This window comes from Echiichthys vipera (assembly GCF_963691815.1).
Source record: "Echiichthys vipera genome assembly, chromosome: 6".
NCBI lineage: Eukaryota > Metazoa > Chordata > Actinopteri > Perciformes > Trachinidae > Echiichthys > Echiichthys vipera.
The window spans coordinates 21,422,123-21,440,415 of NC_139831.1; the positions used below are offsets into that span (position 1 = coordinate 21,422,123).

General features: G+C 46.3%; 1 protein-coding gene across 3 annotated transcripts in view; it reads right to left on the reverse strand.

Annotated features, from left to right (window-relative positions):
* Window positions 1-18,293, reverse strand: part of LOC310948387 (transcription factor COE1) — a 55,685-nt gene that overhangs the window by 32,500 nt on the left and 4,892 nt on the right. For all 3 annotated transcript variants that reach the window (XM_083915484.1, XM_083915483.1, XM_083915482.1), the window contains exons 5-6: window positions 17,927-18,000; window positions 16,298-16,366 (exon numbers count right to left, since the gene is read on the reverse strand). In XM_083915484.1, the coding sequence (XP_083771610.1) occupies window positions 16,298-16,366; window positions 17,927-18,000 (143 nt within the window). The remainder of the gene's footprint in view (window positions 1-16,297; window positions 16,367-17,926; window positions 18,001-18,293) is intronic.

The following is an 18,293-nucleotide window of genomic DNA, read 5'->3' on the forward strand; positions in this document are numbered from 1 at the left end:
TTTTGGTTCATAAGTAATTTGATTAAAGTGGTGATGGGACACTTATGAAGTTCATCGGGCTGTGAGGGGTGTGAACACACACTCGCATGCATGCAACACACACACGAGCTGCATGACAACCAACAGCAGGTCCAGGGCCGCATTATTGATGAAGATGATTAATAAACTTATGAAAGTGGTTGTCACACTCCCCAGACCTTTTTTTTTTTTTACCCAACACAACTTATTTCCACTCCTTTCCTGCCGTGGAGAAACAACAGATCAATCACGCCTTTCTGCCACCTGACAGAGAGGGAAAAGTGAGGGAGTGATTGAAAAGGTTTCCCGGCCTTGTGGTGCTGTGTCAGTGGCCTGTCTGTCCGGTGGGAGACACTGATGGACTGTCGGGGAAGAGAGAGCCCCGCACACACACATGCCAAGTCATTACAGGGGGTCGAAACGTTTCCCTGTCGTTTCTCACTGCGGGATGAGCAGTTACTACTGTTTGCTGGGTTTTACCAGTGTATAATAACGTATTATGAGGAGCATATAGTTAAAGAAGAGCGCGGCCAGTTTTTAACTGTTCATCAACGTCCCCTTCTTCAACATTATCTCTCTCATGCTGTGCTATGCTGCCGCTGGAGCGTATAATGGCGTCAGTTAAATTAGGGTCACTCAGCTGTGGGAAATTGTTGCAATGTGTGCTGCATGTGTATCTCTTCCCCTTTTACTGTATTTATATGAACGCACTGGTGTTTGCGCCTCAACTCGAACACGAGTGTGTGTATGTGAGTGTGTTTGCATGGCATCAACCCAATAATAATGGTCCAGATAGTGTAGAGCCTCGCAGACTAATTAGCCATATCACTGAGAAAATAGCAGCCTGCTAATTAATGGGTATTATGGCATTTCAGAAGTCACTGCTCTAATTGGGAGAGAACTGAGCCTCGCATTTCCATACTGCAGTAATACCGGCTTTATCCGCCCGTCTATCTGTCTGTCTGTCTGTCTGCCTACTTGGCATGCTTGCTTTTAAACACAATCCTCCGCATGCACACAGAGAAAATAATTATCCTGCACATGCTCACATTTTCAAACATGCACATAGTAATGCACAGGATGTATACATACATACACTACCAAGTTTTTTCAGTACTTTCCCCACAAGGGGAAAAGAAACCCTCCACAAAACATGTTTGTAACCTCTGACCCATTATCTTATATATTTATTCTGATTAAATATCTTTATATTGCTTTTAGAGAAAATAAGCGCCTGATCCAAGTGAATTGGTGTTTAATATAATCCATCTGAATAATTCTCTGCATCCTTTTTTATGTGTGTGTGTCTCAGCTCTCTCTGATACACATGCATATCCCCTATAGATTCCTCTTAACCCTATCAGACGGTGGGACAATCAAAATAGATTTGCATTCAAATGCCACATGCTCGGTATCAAATATCAAATCAAGCCCGAGTCACTGAGACAGACAGACCTCGTCCCTCCGCTTCCCCTCCTGCACCTCCTCCCTCCTTTCTCCTCTCAGGATCCCAGGGACTCCCATTCTCCCCCGGACGACTTCTATCGAGGAGTGACAGGCTGTGGCCAGGGTGTGATTGACAGCCGGTTGATGCTTCCCTTTCCACCACACACACAACCCTCTCCTTCAGCACGCACACACACACAGACACACACGCACACGCACACACACACACACACACACACACACACACACACACACACACACACACACACACACACACACACACACACACACACACACACACACACACACACACACACACACACACACACACACACTCCGTGCTCCTGCACTGGTCTGGGTGTCTGTGATAGCCCCTGGGCTAGTGCCCTGCAGGCTGCACAGCACTATACATACAAATCACAGTGTGTCAGCCTTGTGAATGGGCCCATTTTGACTTTGTCCTTGTAAAGTCAGGCCCCCCTTGAAGCGGGGCTGGATCTGTATCCTGCCTCTTTTTTTTTTTAACTTTCCCTCTCACTCTTATATGCACACAGAGGCAGACAAATGATAAAACTTACACAAAGGGACAAGTAGAGGGAGTATGCACACGCATACACACATGTGCACAGAAACACGCAAAAAAACTGGCAGATTTAAATGCAGTGCTAATGGGCAGCACCTCACAGGAGCAGGGTATAAATACATCAACAACAACACACACATATACAGTCCACACACACACACCATAACAGCCAAGACCCGGGGCCTAATCTCACACACTCAGCTAGTACACCTGGTTAATGTTAAGAGGGCAGTTATAGTCAATTACATTCCCATATAACGCATAAACCTCCACCCCGCCTGTGCCGGGAGAGTAATTGAAAACAGGCGCAGAACGCACCGGGGTCCAGACAAAAAGTCAACTTCCCACCCCTGACTTTCTCATTCACTACATGCGCTGTCTTCTCATTCCATATTCTGGAGTCCTGGGCAAATGTAAGGGGGAGGAAGGCGGGGGCTGCCATTTGGATATAAGGCAGTGAAAGAGCAGGAGGATATGGAGTCATATGAGGTACTGGAGGGGAAGACAAAAGGAGTGGGAATGGAGAGACGGTCAGGGCTTTGTCTGCCAGGTGAGGTCCAGGGGAGGAGCAGTTAGGGTCGGGGTGAGAGGGTGGCGGACTGGTGGTGGTGTTCAGTGTGGGTGGGGTGGGGGAGCCAAGGGGGACGGCGGTTGTAAGTAGGAGTTTGAGACTGACAGGTGACATTACCCTGCGTCATGGCTGGAGGGACAGAGGGACAGAGGGCGCGATGGTTATCCAAGCAGAGAAATGTCAACGTCCAGACACCGCTGTGACACACACACACACACACACACACACACACACACACACACACACACACACACACACACACACACACACACACACACACACACACACACACACACACACACACACACACACACACACACACACACACACACACACACACAAACAAGAACTGCACAGACACACAAAGATCCAGGACAAAGGAGTCTGGAGTCTTTGAGAGGGAAAAGGCTGGCTACAGTGGGCAGAGATGAAGAGATTACATCCTTTCCATTTAAAAAAGGAGGAGATGAGAATAGAGAGACAAAGCAGAAGAAAAGAAGAAGAGTCACTGACTATACTATTACAAGTCAACAACCTTGCATTTATTCATATCGTCTGCCTTCTAAACACCGGCTTCGTGAAGTCGCTCCTTCATTCACATTCACCCCTTTTCAATCTGCTCTCTGCCGCTTTCATTAAAGCCTAACCTAATTTTGGCAAAGCTTATAAAATGTCCATATTGCTGCTCATTCGACCCCATTGATTTAGTGTTTGGTTAAATATTCACGACTGTGGATGCAATTAACATGCTGTTAATGAATAATTGATCGCATCTTAAGCGGCCATAAAACTCATGCATATTAATTATTGAAACAGGAAATATGAAAAAAAACAACCTTCCTTGTTTTGCCTCAATCAACCATCTTTCATTTTGTTTCTTTAGTCAGGAAGGCGTGTTGAGAGTATCCGAGGGGGCCAAAATGTAGCTTATGGGAAGGAGACAGGAGGCAGAGAGTGCTGTGAACACTATGCAAATGCCTCCCATAAACACTGCTTTAACAGCTCTTATATGCATTAAAGCTACCTTTGAGTGCATCCATTTAGCTCGTACATACATCTCTACAGTGTGTGTACAGCTCGGTGTGATGTGGAGTACAGTGTGTTGACAGCCGCGGTGTGACAGAGGTAGTTGCTGCCTGTTTGGAGAGGCAAGTGTTTACCAGGAGCGAACGCAACAAAAAACAAACCCGGCGAACATGGGGGTGCTTGTCAGCGCGAGACTGGAGATCAGTCAGCCAACAATGAGCTTTCCTCTCCCACTGTGTCTCTACTGGTGTATGGTTATAGGCTGATGTCACCCCTGGCACCTCCCCGGGCCCTGGTGAGTGGAGAACAATAGTGTAGAGAGGGAGGGGGCGGTGGCGGTGGTGTTGGTGGTTCCGAGGGGGGGGATGCTGCGATGCACCTGTGGTCAGGTGAATATTTCACTCCCTTTCCTGTATTTATATACCAGAGCCAAAACTGTGTGTTTGTATGTGTTTCGGGGGTTAAATTCATTATCCGTACATCCCGCCTTCCTAAACCACTCTAAAATGTCTTGACATGAAAAATACATCCCCGAAGCAGCCACACACTCTAGGAAAACACCAATTTACATTGTTGCTTGTTATTTATTTAGCACAGAAAAAGCTTTTGGAGGTGTGTGTGTGTGTGTGTGTGTGTGTGTGTTACCCCCCTCTATTTCCTATCTCTGCACCTAACTAACTACTCTGCGATGTTGGTGCCTCGGAGCTAAAAGTGACAAGCCGTCAATTGTGTTCCAGTATTAACCCCCTCTCAATGTCTGCATGCCCGTCTTCTTCTTTGTGATGTTGGCTTGATCAAAGAAGCAGCACTTTGGCAAAAAGTAACCAGGGAGAGTGAGATGGAGGACACCATGCTGCTTACAGACTGATGAACGACGGCCAGTCTCTCAGCAAAACACTGTCCCCCTTTTTCTTTTCTTTGTCTCTGCATTCCCAGGCTTTCTCATTATCGCCTACTTTCTCTCTTTTGGCTGAGCATGATTCAGTATCTCCTATATACAGCCAGTCGGTAAGTAGTAGTTCATGGAGTGTACCGTATACATTTTTATGGAGAGGGAGAGGCTATAAGCTCAAGCTTTTTATATGAAGAGGAAGACAGGCCTTGCCAACATTTTTTCCTCCCCCTATTTTGTTCTTACAATTATTAAGAGAGCTCGAAAGAGGTGCTGAGCAGGGATAAAAGAGAGAAGAAGACCACCAGAGTGACAGAATATGATACAAAGATGCCCCATGTCTGTGTTTCATCTTATCTTAGCAGGTTCACCTAGCGGTGAGATACCTCAAACGCACATTCAGTCATCAGCAAGAGGGACTGAAGGAAGAGGGACAGAGTGAAATAAAAGAGAGCGAGAGAGTAAACACACACACACTCACACACACACACACATAGATAGAAAGAGAGAGAGGAGGTGGATCTCTGTGGCTAATTCTCTGGGTGTGGGAAAGCAGAGCACCTAACACAGGTTGGCCTGGTTTCAGTAATGAGTTTGATTCTTCTCTCTGCCTCCTCAGTCTCACTGGGGACCAAAACTGCATAATAACATCCCTCCACACACACACACACAGACACACACACACACACACACACACACACACAAACACACACACACACACACACACACACACACACACACACACACACACACACACACACACACACACCCAAGCAGGTCTATGGGGAGCTAATTATTCTCACCTGTGTTAATTATTGCTGTAAGCCAATCAGCGGACTCTGTGCTAATTAGGCAGTGTTAGGTCTGATTAGTGTTTTGCAGCAGGCCCACTCAAACTGTTATCTACCATACTAGTCCCCTCAGGCGAGAGTGGAGAACAGGTGGAGGCTTGCCCTGTGTGTGTTTGTGTTCGCTCATCCTTAATAATAAATAACAGAGGGACAGGCTTCAATTCGCAATAAAACAAAGTCTAATCAGCTTCTTTTTCAAAATCAAACTTCTATTCAACAAAACAACGCATGCCATCAATTCAACTAGTCTCTGCACTCTGAGTTAATTGGCCCTGGTGTGAGGTCATTTCTTTTATCTGGACAAACAGCCCCTGTGCCCTTTTAGTTAATGAGGGCTGATCCAGGATCAGTTCTGTCACTAATGGCTCCTTTTTGCCAGGATAACCCCTCGGATTGATCCGCACATCACACAAGCAACCCCCGTCCTGACCCAGGAGAGCTATCTGCTTTGTAAGAGTGTGTGTGTGTGTGTGTGTGTGTGTGTGTGTGTGTGTGTGCGTTTCTGGCAGAGATGCTCAAAAAGAAAGAGAAGAAGGGAGTGGTAAGAGTATAAATGCAGGGCCGGTAGATGAGGAATGAAAAGAAAAAAGAGAAAAGGGGAGAAAAGAGGAAAAAGGAAGAGAGGAGAAGGAGAAGGAGGGTGAGAAGGAGGCTGGAGGAAACCTTCCTCTTATGACACGATTGATTTTATTTCAGAGGCTTGAGCCTGTCACTACTGAACACTTGGTCCCCCACTCCTCTACACACACACACACACACACACACACACACACACACACACACACACACACACACACACACACACACACACACACACACACACACACACACACACACACACACACACACACACACACACACACACACACACACACACACACACACAAACCCTGTGCCCTGACCTCCACGTGTGCCTGCTGGTCCATACTGGGTCTAATGACACCAGGGCCTCCCACAGATCAATACTAAACTGTCACTCAGCTGGCAAGCACACACACACACACACACACACACACACACACACACACACACACACACACACACACACACACACACACACACACACACACACACACACACACACACACACACACACAAACACACACACACACACACACACACACACACACACACACACACACACACACACACACACACACACACAAGCAGTCAGACAGATGCAGCCACGCACATACACATATGTGGGGTAGGGTATGCGTTTGCACATTTGTGTATGCTGGAAGCGATGTTTTCTACAACCTCAGCAGATGCCCACCTCCTCCCCCCTCTGCCCACACACACACACACACACACACACACACACACAAACACTCTGGACCAAAGCCATATTCTCTCTCCTCAGCCGTTTTCTCACCCCCTGCTCCCTCACACTGAGAGTCTGGGTCCTGATGTAAAATTGATGAGCGAGGATGGAGGCCCTATAAAAAGTGATAGGTCCTTGTGATTGTAAATTATAGATTGTCATCGATTTGACGTCAATGCCCACATACACAGGCATATAGATGCACACGCATACACACACACGTATCAAAATAGACACACAACTGCTCGTTTTTGCCCAGGAGAGAATGAGGAGAGACCCCCCCCCCCCTGCTCTCTTCTTGACCAACTTATTCCACGTCATTCAACACCGTCTCTTCCTGTTTCATTTTCTTCTTTCCATCGCCCCTCACCCTCCCCCCCCCTCCCAACTTCACTCTCTCCTCCTTCTCAACAAACTCAAGCACCCATCCGCCTCTCTCCATACACATCTCAAGTGCCACTTAGACAACCAGACTGGGGCTTGAGCCAAACTCTGCTCTCAGGAGCTCTGTGTTTGTGTGACTTTTGGTGTCTTGAAGTCAAGATCGCTGAATAATAATTAAAAAAAAACAACCTCACAAACCACCGGATGCACGTTTTCTTTTAATTCTGGAAAGGTCCAACAATTTATCTCGCACTATAAAAAAAAATAATATATCTGTTGACTGTGAAAATCTCTGGCTAAAAACATTTGTTTGTCTCTGTTAAATCCCTAATTATAGCCTGGCACAACACAGGGCAGATGCAGGCTAATTCACCATTAGGCCGTTTGGTGTTTATTAAACTTTTATAATGTGATCACTCTGATAACGGCACAATTGTTTCCCTGGGCTTGTGTGGTTATACTGTTGTACCCCTCTGTCCCCATGTAATGGCTCCAACCATGTGTGTGTTAGTGTGTGTGTGTGTGTGTGTGTGTGTGTGTGTGTGCGTGTGTGTGTCTTGGAGCTTGCGGAGTAGTGTTTTCCATTTCTCATTAGAGTGGCACAGACTCCTGCTGCAGGGTCAATGGAGGGGGAGAGGGTGTGTGGATATGTGTGTGCGTGTGTATCTGTTTGAAGGGGAGTGGGGTGGTAATGAGCGCAGGAACATAATACTACGGCGTCCATTAATGCTCTGAGGCAGTGACATTAGGCATACTTAACTAATAGAGCCAGTCTCTGCAATTACCCACTGTTATCTCTGCAGCTTTAGAGGGGAGCCGGCTTTAATAAATGTTTGTAGTGATGTGATAAATGCCAGGTTTGCTCATTTGTAATCTACACTGCGGGACAAGGGGTAGCGGGTGGATCTAATTGTTTTATTCCTGATTCCAGAATGTACTGGAGTAAAGAACATTTCAGAACATTTTCCTCCAGGTACATGCATCTCCCTCTCTGTTGTCTGTCTCTCTGCATCTCTCTACCTCTCTCTCGCCTCTCAGTGGGGTACTGTTACAACTGTCCTCCTGTCAAACAGAGAAAAGCAGTCTATACTTGACGCTCACCGTCACATCTCTGCCTCCTCTTTTTCCTCTACTCTCATCTCTCTTTTATCCCGTCCAACATCTGAGGCGCGGCCGTGATTGTGCGTGTAAACATCTTGTCATGCTAACACAGGCGTCATGACAGAAGAGAGACGCGCTTCATTAACGGCAAGCTTGTAAGTTTGCCTTTGTGTTTGAACATGTGTGTGGGCTGCATGTCCGTCCGTACCAGTGTGTAATAGGGTACATTTTGCTAGGGTCAGTGGCAGGACTGTAGAGGAGTTGTATTAACTGGATTCTTTTTTATTGTGCATATGAGACACAATTTAAGGGCTGCCATCAGCTACAATGCTGCAAAAGTTAAGTTAAAACCCACGCTAACGCCAGCTCTACTACTCTCTGAATATCTATACCACAAATAAGAACTGTCAATTAACAAGCAAGTAATCACTTGCTACAGAAAATACACCAACACTTTCACCTCCTTGCACGGCCCTCACTCTTTTGGCAGTAAATCTTCTCTGTTTGTGTGGAGACAATAGCCAGAGGAAGAAAGAGAGGGAGTGGTGTAGCTTTGCAAAAAAGAGGGTACAGGAGGAAGGCAGACAGACGAGAAAGCAGCGCTGTTAATTGTTTTCCAGAAAAAGGTTTGGAAGGTCTGCACGTTTGAACTGAATGTCACCTCATGTAAATCACAGCCTCTGCATGGGGAGAAACCAATAACTGGGATAATTAGCGTGACTCTCTCCTTCACCGCACGCAGAGATCGAGGAAGAACACGATGCAGAGGAAGAGCGTTCAAACGCAGGGGGAAGATTCCAAGTGTGATTAACAATAAAAAACAAAAAAACCCTTCAGAGTTAAATCTGGAGTTTTGAGTGGGAGGACCAAAGAAATAGACACATAGACAGAGGGGCAGACAGAGATGAAGAAGACACATGGATGAAGAAAATCAGAGAGAAGAACACATTAGGAGACGCGGAAGAAAAGGAAACGCGTGAACATTCCTCCCAGCAAGGTCAAGCCACTCGGTAAACAAACAAACAACGTTAGCAGCACACACAAAGGGGGTGAGGCGGTGTAAAACAACAAAGTGTCTCAGTCGATTGCCTACGCCTTACTTTGTCTCCCCTCATCAGTTACATAAACACAAACAAAGGCCTTTAAATTCAGCTCGGCTTTTTGAAGTGAAAACAGTGACATGTGCTTGGGTCTCATTTGTTGATGATTAATGCAAAGTAAAAAGAATATATTAGAAATGTAAGAATATAGCATCCCTTTGATCGAACCATGCTGATGACCATAATTGTCTGCATGTTGACGTCGCTGCTTTACATTTAATTACGCCAGAGATACTCCCTTGAAGGTTTCCTTTTGTCTCTTAACATAACAGCTCAAATTAGTCAAGCTCAATGTCACAAGACTCATATATAAACAGATATGAAATGGTTGAACTTGAAAATAGTCTGTATGGATTTTTTTCCAAATATTTGAGTAGAAAATTAAAAGTCACCCTGCAAAAATCTCACATAAAATAATCAGAGCATATGAAAAGGCTCATTCCTGTGTTGTAGAGTCCCACCACTGCAATCACACTCCATATCTCTCCCTCCCCGTCTTCCCCATGCCGTGCAGGTTTTCCTTCCATTGTGGCGTGTGAAACTGAGAGCACTGCTCAAAGCCCCTGGCCAGCGATCCATTCTTCCTGGACAGATTGATGGAAAACAATCAACAGACTACACATCTTGCTCAGGCACTGCGGGTCACCGGCACTCATCCTGGACACCTGGACTTACATCCTGGGCTACAGGGCTGAGGTAAGGCGCCAAAAGCAGGGGCTGGGATGGAAACTTGCTAATAGGAAGTGAGACGCCAGGTTGGGGGGTATATGGAGCTGGCATGAGGCATACAGTCTGCGTTATCACTTAGCAGAAATAATCTGTAAACAATGAATCATCAGTGAGGGCTGAGACCAGGGTGGCTAGGAGCGTGGTGACACACCGGCTCAGCCTGCTGGGAGAGGAGGTCTGGGTATCCTTCACTGAGAGGAGCTGCTGTGTCTATTCAATTACGAGCAGCATCACAGGCAGCCATGTAACACATTGGCTGTGAGGGAGCACTTAGTGGGCCGTGCGCTCGACTGTCCACACACATCAGAGCATTGAGAAAACAAAGCATTGCCCCTGCCACACACACACACACACACATAACCACGCACGTCCAAATGTATACCATCTCACCGAGAGGCACGCGCTCATGCTCTTCACGCCTCATTTGAAAAGCAAATTGAGTGCATCTTCGAGGGCGAGTCACGGACTAAATCCTGGAAAACGCTATCCTTTCCTCACTTGCAGCACCACACACGCTCACACATCATACATGAGACCTTTCATATGGTAAATATATCTCATATATTCAACTCCCCTTCTATCTCTATCTTTCCGTCCTGCAATTTCCAACACCAAAAATGTCTTAAATAGCTCTCAGAGAAGTAGGACGCTACTCATTTGGGTTAGTTCTGGCTGGCCAAAACCCTTCATTCTGGGACAGAACAAACACTGACACAAAGGCAGCGGGAGCGGCCAAGGAGAGCGGCCAGGTCAAGCAGGGAATGTCAAGCAGTAATGACAAAGCACTTTGCAGAGAAAATAGAGCTACAACAGCACTATTTACAGTAGTGCTCTCCAAAACAACTCCTCATGTCATGAATCCAAAAACTTTTCATTGTTTTGACATTTGTAAATTACATTTTATATGCCCTAATAAACGGTTTGTTACCTGCATTCAGCTGGGGAGCATTAGCTTAACTACCTATAAAGTGTGATAGCAGCTCTGTTTAGTTTATTGGGGAAAGAATTAAAACACGAATACACACACAAACTTAAGCATTAAAAAAATGCTTATTTCAAGTGTGTTCCCTCGTTGTTTCCTCAGTGCAAAACAAAAACAGCTTGTGTTAATTTGATATTTCATATCATGAAAACAAACCCATGTTTACTCTGAGAATGATGTGGGGATTTTTTTTTTCATGGGGTGTTCGCAAATGAAAGTGAGCCAGTTGTTGGGGGTGAAAGTGCTGAAGGTCTGGATGAGAGAGAAGGCAGCGAGGCAGCTCTGTTTTAGAGGCTCCTCGACCTCCAAACTCCCTGCTGTCAATCAGTGCAGCCGTCCGTCCCTTGGGGCTGCGCTTTCCACCAACCCTGGGGGGGTAGTGGGGGGCGGACCACCGCAGGGAAAAAAGAACACAACCAAACAGATGCAGAGAGCTGCAGGTCAATGTGTGTCTATGAATGTGTGTTATATTATTGCCTGCCTGTGGATTCTTATAAGTGCGCATGCGTGCATCTGCATATGTATTTGTGTATGGGTTTAGCTGAGGGTGAGAGCTGCATCTGTGTCTGTGCGTTCTTATGTGTGTGTGTGTGTGTGTGTGTGTGTGTGTGTGTGTGTGTGTGTGTGTGTGTGTGTGTGTGTGAGAGAGAGAGGCAGATTTGTGAGGCGGCCAACACCTGAGGGATGGGAGTTCTGCCTGCATATCGATGAGCCAGCAACTCTGCCTCTTTGCCCCTCAGCCCCTGCACAAACACCACTACCAGCTTAGGGCTAGTCCTTTTCAAAAAACCTCCCATAACATCTAACGCAGCTGCCCCCCACAAGACTTCACAAAAGAAACAACACAAGAAGAAAAAAAAAATCTCCTAAAAAAAGAAAAGGGCCGTGCTGAAAACATCTCTCCTCCTACAAAAAGAAACACCGAAAGAGAAATACTGTCGGCCTGTGGGTCCCATGACTCTGTTTCTAGCTTCTCTTTGTCTTGGAGGGAAATGTAAAGCTAGTGATAGGTGCTCAGAGACACAATAGAAACTGTGAGAAACAAGAGGAAGAGAGCGGGAAAAGAATTACTATCCTGCATTAAAATGACAGACCAAGGACATGGGAAAGAAAAAAAACAAACACAATTACTGAAGACCTCAACATTCAGGCCTCAAACACATCAGGAGATACAGCCTGAAAAATGTATGATAGCTGTACTGTAAGTGTGTTTTCACCTTCTCACTAACACAGTCATGGATATGAAAGTGAAACTAAGCTGAGGGGACGGAAGGCGCTGCCAGTAAACCACATTAGCATCAAATGCAAATGAGAAGGGGGCTAATGGCTGGACAGGTGCAGACTGGGCCTCTAAATGACGCACACACTAACATTTGCAGGCACGCACACGCACACACACACACACACACACACACGCACACACAAATGAGATGGATGAATTAAACATGGGTGGGCTCGGCTTGGGGGGCTGGCAGGGCTGACATAAAGTCAATGACATACATTATTCACTAGCGCACGTTAGCCCAGCCAAGGCAACACATGACCTCTCACCCCAGGAAGTGCATCCAAACATAACAACCAAAACAATGAGGGGGTTCCCCACTACAGAGGGAGACAAAGAGGGGGAGAGTGACAAGCTATGCAGCAAAATGCATCAGCCTGGAAAATGCAATCCTGAAGACATTGCAAAGTTTACGCGTTCCTCCCAGATGTGTCAGACGATGTGATGTAAAACCAAAGCAGGTGCAGACCAACAGCAGGCCGGATATTAACCTAAACCTGGTCTACAAGTGCTAACTACTCACCGTGAAGCGGAGAGTCACTGGCTCACAGAACAGGAAACTGTCGGCCATGACATCATCCTCCCCGGGAGGAGCACTTCCTGCCCGACATTCTTCACTCAAGACACACACACACTCATCAGGAAATGGCCTCTATCAACACACACACACACATACACTCACTCCTGGGGAAATAACCAACATTGATGCGGATACACAAGCACAGATATGCATGCAAGGAAATGGGCCACATCAACGGCGGGCTGCAGGAGTGTGTGCAAACGCAAACATACACAAGCACACACTTAAAACCAGCCATAAACCTGAAATAACAACGCCTGTGCATGTGAACTTGACCCCCCCCCCCCCCCCCCCCCCCACACACACACACACACACACACACACACACAAACACACACACAAACACACACACACACAAACGCCACCTCTCCCCACACTGGAAAGGGTGATCATGGGAAATGCAGGGCTATCCAGTGGATCCTTATCTCTGGTCGCAGAGAGTTTCTCTCTCCCCTCCGGAGAGGCTCTCCCTGCCTGGGGGACACCCTGTGGCAGGCCTTCGGGAGCTGGCCAGGCAGGAAAAGGCTACGGGACACAGGTGGTAGGAGGCAAGAGAGGACACATGGTGCCAGAGGGACAGTCATACCCCCAAAGCGAGTCAGGTTGAGAGATTAGTCCACAATTATATGGATGCAGCAAGTAAATTAACAAAAGCAGTTACAGCTATGCAGAGAGATAGCAAAGGCATACACAGGTGAGAGGGAAATGTGTTTGTGATTTGAGGCCCATCCAGGCAGTGGCTGCATATGATTAACCCCACGCTAACCAGTAGTGATGGAGAGAGGTGGAAGTGGAAGTGGTGGGGTTAAGAGCTCCCCTTATATTATCCTGCCTCTGTAAGAGGCTAAAGTGGACCACACATGTTTCCCCTGGGAAGATATAGAGAGGTGCACACAAGCTTCTCACCTTTCAGTTGCTTCCCCTGCCCAGTGTCAAGCACATGACACAACATGTCATGCCATGGTCTCTCTGAATTTCCAAGAACTCACCACTTCAGCATTTAAATGCATAAAATACGGCATGAGTTGACTGACTCAGATCAGATGGACAACGTAAATCAGAGATGAAAAAACTGCGTGTAAAACTGAATGTGGCTGCTACCGCGATGAACTATAAACAGCATGAAAACAGGTTGCGGGGGGATATTGTCTTTTAACTTCAGTGAAAATCTAAGCAATGTTTAAGCTCTTTTTGCTATCATAGCCTAAACAAATATGCTTCATAATTAAAATTCTCTATTGCATTGCTCTTTGTAGATGCTTTAAAGCCCCAAACAAATTCTCTTCAACAGGAGGTGAGATAAATAGAGGGGTGAGAGAGATTCTCCCGGTGAGCGAGTACAGTACCCAGAGCGCTGCCGAACCACACTGTACCAGATTTGTTCTCCTAACAATCAAATAAGTTTCTCATTAGCTGACTTTATTTTTCCTCATTCCTGCGGTTTTGCTGCAGTGGCCTGTTTCTCCCATCTTAACGAGAGAGAGCTAATTAGGCAATCAGACCCATTACTCTTCCAGAAGAGTTAGAGCTAGCCCTGCTAATTAGGGCTGTAAAATCTAATCATCTCTGCGCAACAGCAGAGGGCTAACGAGCCTTTATTTAACGAACTAAATAACTTCAAGGGTGGAGAGGGGCTGTTGATGGTATTTCTTTATGAATTTGAAGGAGGGGAACTCGTGGTAATTGAGTCAGTTTCACCCTCACAGTTGTTTGCTTGTTTATGAATCCCTGATTATTACAACTGCCAAGAATATATTGGTACTAAATGAGCAAACGTATAAACCCTCCTCTCCTTATTCCCCTTCAGTCGCCCCTTTAAAGCAGGGCACCCCCCCCCCCGCGCTCTCCTCTCACCTGACCTATTTTCCTGTCCAGAAAGAGTGCTCGCTGGAGAGGAAAACAGAGATATTGCTGTTGTTTTCCCTCCCCCTGTTCTAATTTGTTGTTCGTTAACGCTGCCCTCACACCTGAGCCATTGGGCGTCAGGGGAATACCGCCAGCGAGCGACCACAACACATGCTCAGTGTGGGGAAAGCTGTTCACAGCAGAGATCAGCCTGTTTTCGCCAAGGTGGCTTCGCTTGAAACTGCGGCAAACTGAAGGGAAAGTTTAACCGTGGCGAGCCAGGATGGCTGACAGAGCGAACAGATGAGAAATTCAACAAGTATGCACACATGAAAACAACAATCTGAAATATGGCACAGAGTGATGGGCAGGCGTGTTGTCTTAGACCACGTGGTGGGGTGCAGCTGTCTCAGGGAGCGCTGAGGTGAGGCCTTCCGCTTCACTGGAGCGGAACGAGGGTGGCGCACACACACACACACACACACACGCGCACACAGGTAAAGAGTAGCTTTTGACGGAGCAGCAGTGAGCACGGGACAGCTGTGTTCATCAGATAGCACAGGTCACTGCCTCATCAACACTCACACAAATACACTCAAATGTGACAAATTCAAATCAGACATAAAACCTCAATAACCTATGATGCACTATGTTTTAATGCAGTTGTATGGAAAGGTTAAATACAGTCAGAAAAGGTGACACTTGGAAAATCACTTTCACAGTGTGCAAGTTCTGCACACTCCAACAATTGCTCAAATATAAAACAAATAATTTCCCCCACACTGTATGTCCCCATGTGTGCCACACGCGCACACAGCACAGGCTGGACTGTAAATCTTCAGGGCTTTTCTTTTTTTACCCCCGACTGAACGTAAATCCTGCGAGCTGTTGCATCGGTCAGAAGTAGTTTATGATGGCAGGAGAAAGGTGTACACTCAAAGAAAAGTGTGTGTGGGTAGGAGCGCGTCTGCCAGTCAAAAGCAGCAGATGAGCTTCAGTATATCACACCCAGGCCAGAGTGAGATTTATTCACACACACAAACACACACGCTGTAACCCTAACTGCTCATCAGCTAAATCATCAGTCCCAACCACACAAACACTGTTTGACCACACTTGAAGCAAAGCTCAACTGCTCTGTGATTGCTCCTACACTTCACACACACCACACACACACAAACACACACACACACACACACACACACACACACACACACACACACACACACACACACACCACTGCAATATTATTATTAACTTTTTTTTCCCACATTTTGTGCACAAAGACGATTATAGTTGTGGAAATTTTAAATAAGCTGTGGCCTGCTTTATTATGCCTGCAGGTTACAGTTTGTCAGCCACATCGCATGTCGAAAATAGCTTTCTTCTGCTTCACTGGAAATTTAGATGAAATTTAGTCATGTTCTCTTGTTAATATTTAGAGCATGCTTCTGCAACATTTGATGTGTATTCTGCACACAGTCCCTGTTCACACCCATAGGCAGTTGTACGTGCTGTGTTTCTGTTTGCGATGACAGTACAGCATTACATAGGCCTGAGGTCAAAGGGCAAAGTTTGCTTACCTGTCGATGATGACAGGGTCTGATGGGGTCTCATTCCTGTTGCCACAACTCTTCTTATCACAGCATCGACTGCAGACAGGCGAGAAAAGAGGGGGGGGGGGGGGGGGGGGAGTGTATGTGGGGAAAGAGACAAAGGGGAGTTAGTCAAAGGGATGTGTACAACAGCGAAATAAAGATAAGGTACATCACACAGAGAGAAAGGAAGTCAGATGAGCATACAGGAAAGAGAGAGAGGAGTAAAAGGGCGTGAGACTTTGGCAGAGTTTAAGAAACGGTGTGAATTGGATTTCTGCAGGGCTCCCCGAGGTAAGACCGGGGCTCTATAGCGCTACAGTAGGTGAGATCAGCGGGGCGATTTTTAGGAGAAGTTTGGAGGAGGAGAATAAAAGTAGTAAGCTTGAATAGGGCTGGATACAAACTTGAATTAGCCTCCAGGGCTCAGGTTAGCTCCATTTCTGTCAGACATCACACAACCAGACATCTTATGTTCTCTATTTTTCCTCAATGCTCGTCCCCTCCCTCTATCCTGCCTCTCTCTCTCTCTCTCTCTTGCTCTTTCTCTCTCTCAGAAGTGGGTCACAGAGTGGTCCCACTGGACCTGGGGAGTAGTGCATGCTGGGTAGAAGGGGGTTGCATACTGATGTGACGAGTCCTTTCTGAATCATTTGACTGCAACACAATGTAATAGTGTTGTTGTATGCCGTCGGCCCCCCTTTTTCCCCAAAAAAGTACCATCGCGTCTACCTTTTCTTCTCTGTCTGCTTGCGTACAGTATGCGTGTCTGTGTGTACCTGCGTCTGACTACGTGTGTGCATCTACTGTACGTGTGTGTGTGTGTGTGTGTGGGAGGAGATGGGGAAAGACACAAAAGAGAGTGAGAGAAGGGGGAGACTGATTAACCCTCCCCCCTACTTTCTTGGGTCCCTCAGGACAGGAGGCTTGGAGAGCCAGATCAGATTTCTGATCTCGACCGTTTCCTGCAGCATATGAAAACAAGTGGTCTAAATTGCCTTGTGTGATAACCAGGAAGTGGCTACACTTTGCCACTAGCCATTTCTCTACATGTAACTCATATATTTCTAGATTGGTGGTTTGTGAGGGACAATAACATGCTATGTGATGCTTTTATTGATTCTAAATGCATGCAACGGCCTGTGAGATCTGTGTATATTTAATTGTGTGTGTGTGTGTGTGTGTGTGTGTGTGTGTGTGTGTAAGTGTCTGTATTTTATGTGTAATCCGAGTCTGTCCCCCTCTGCACATAGCTCACTGTCAGGACACAGCAAACTGCGTGTATTACACCGACTAAGGAGGATGGGTTTGAGTAATGAGCTTTTCCTTGTCCTAATTAGCTGAACATGAGAGGGATGCACACGCACACATATATACACGGGCACATACACACATATTCCTACCAACAGAAATAGGCCAGGGCCCATCTTCCCAACCCACTTTGAGGAAAATGATAAGATTTCTATTGTAATTTAGCAGTGCTCCTCCTGTCTTTGCCCCCTCTTTACACCAACAGAGACACCTCCGATGTGAGAAAAAACATTCATCTTGATCCAGACTGTAAAGCCTCGGCTAGACCAACAAATGACAGCTGTAGCTGGGTGTGTTTTGTCTTACCTGCACATGATCTCATGGGTCAACAGGACCCGACACATCTCTGGGTTTTTATCCTGGCCCTCATAGATAATTGCCTGAAGGATAGAGAGAGAGAAAAAAAACACAGAGAAATCAAATAACCATAATTCATTTTTGTTTTTTTATGTGGTGTGCTGAAAGAAAAAAAAGTGAGCCATGATGCTGGGACAAATAAAAAACAGAAAAGTGTGTGTCTTTCATCTGGGGTAGTGTTGTCTATCTGGCAAATGTGTGTGTCGTGGGAATCCAGTCCTCCTGAACAGGAACGCTCTGTTCTGACAGAGACAGTAAGAGAGAAAACATTTGTGCGTGTGTGTGTGTGTGTGTGTGTGTGTGTGTGTGTGTGTGT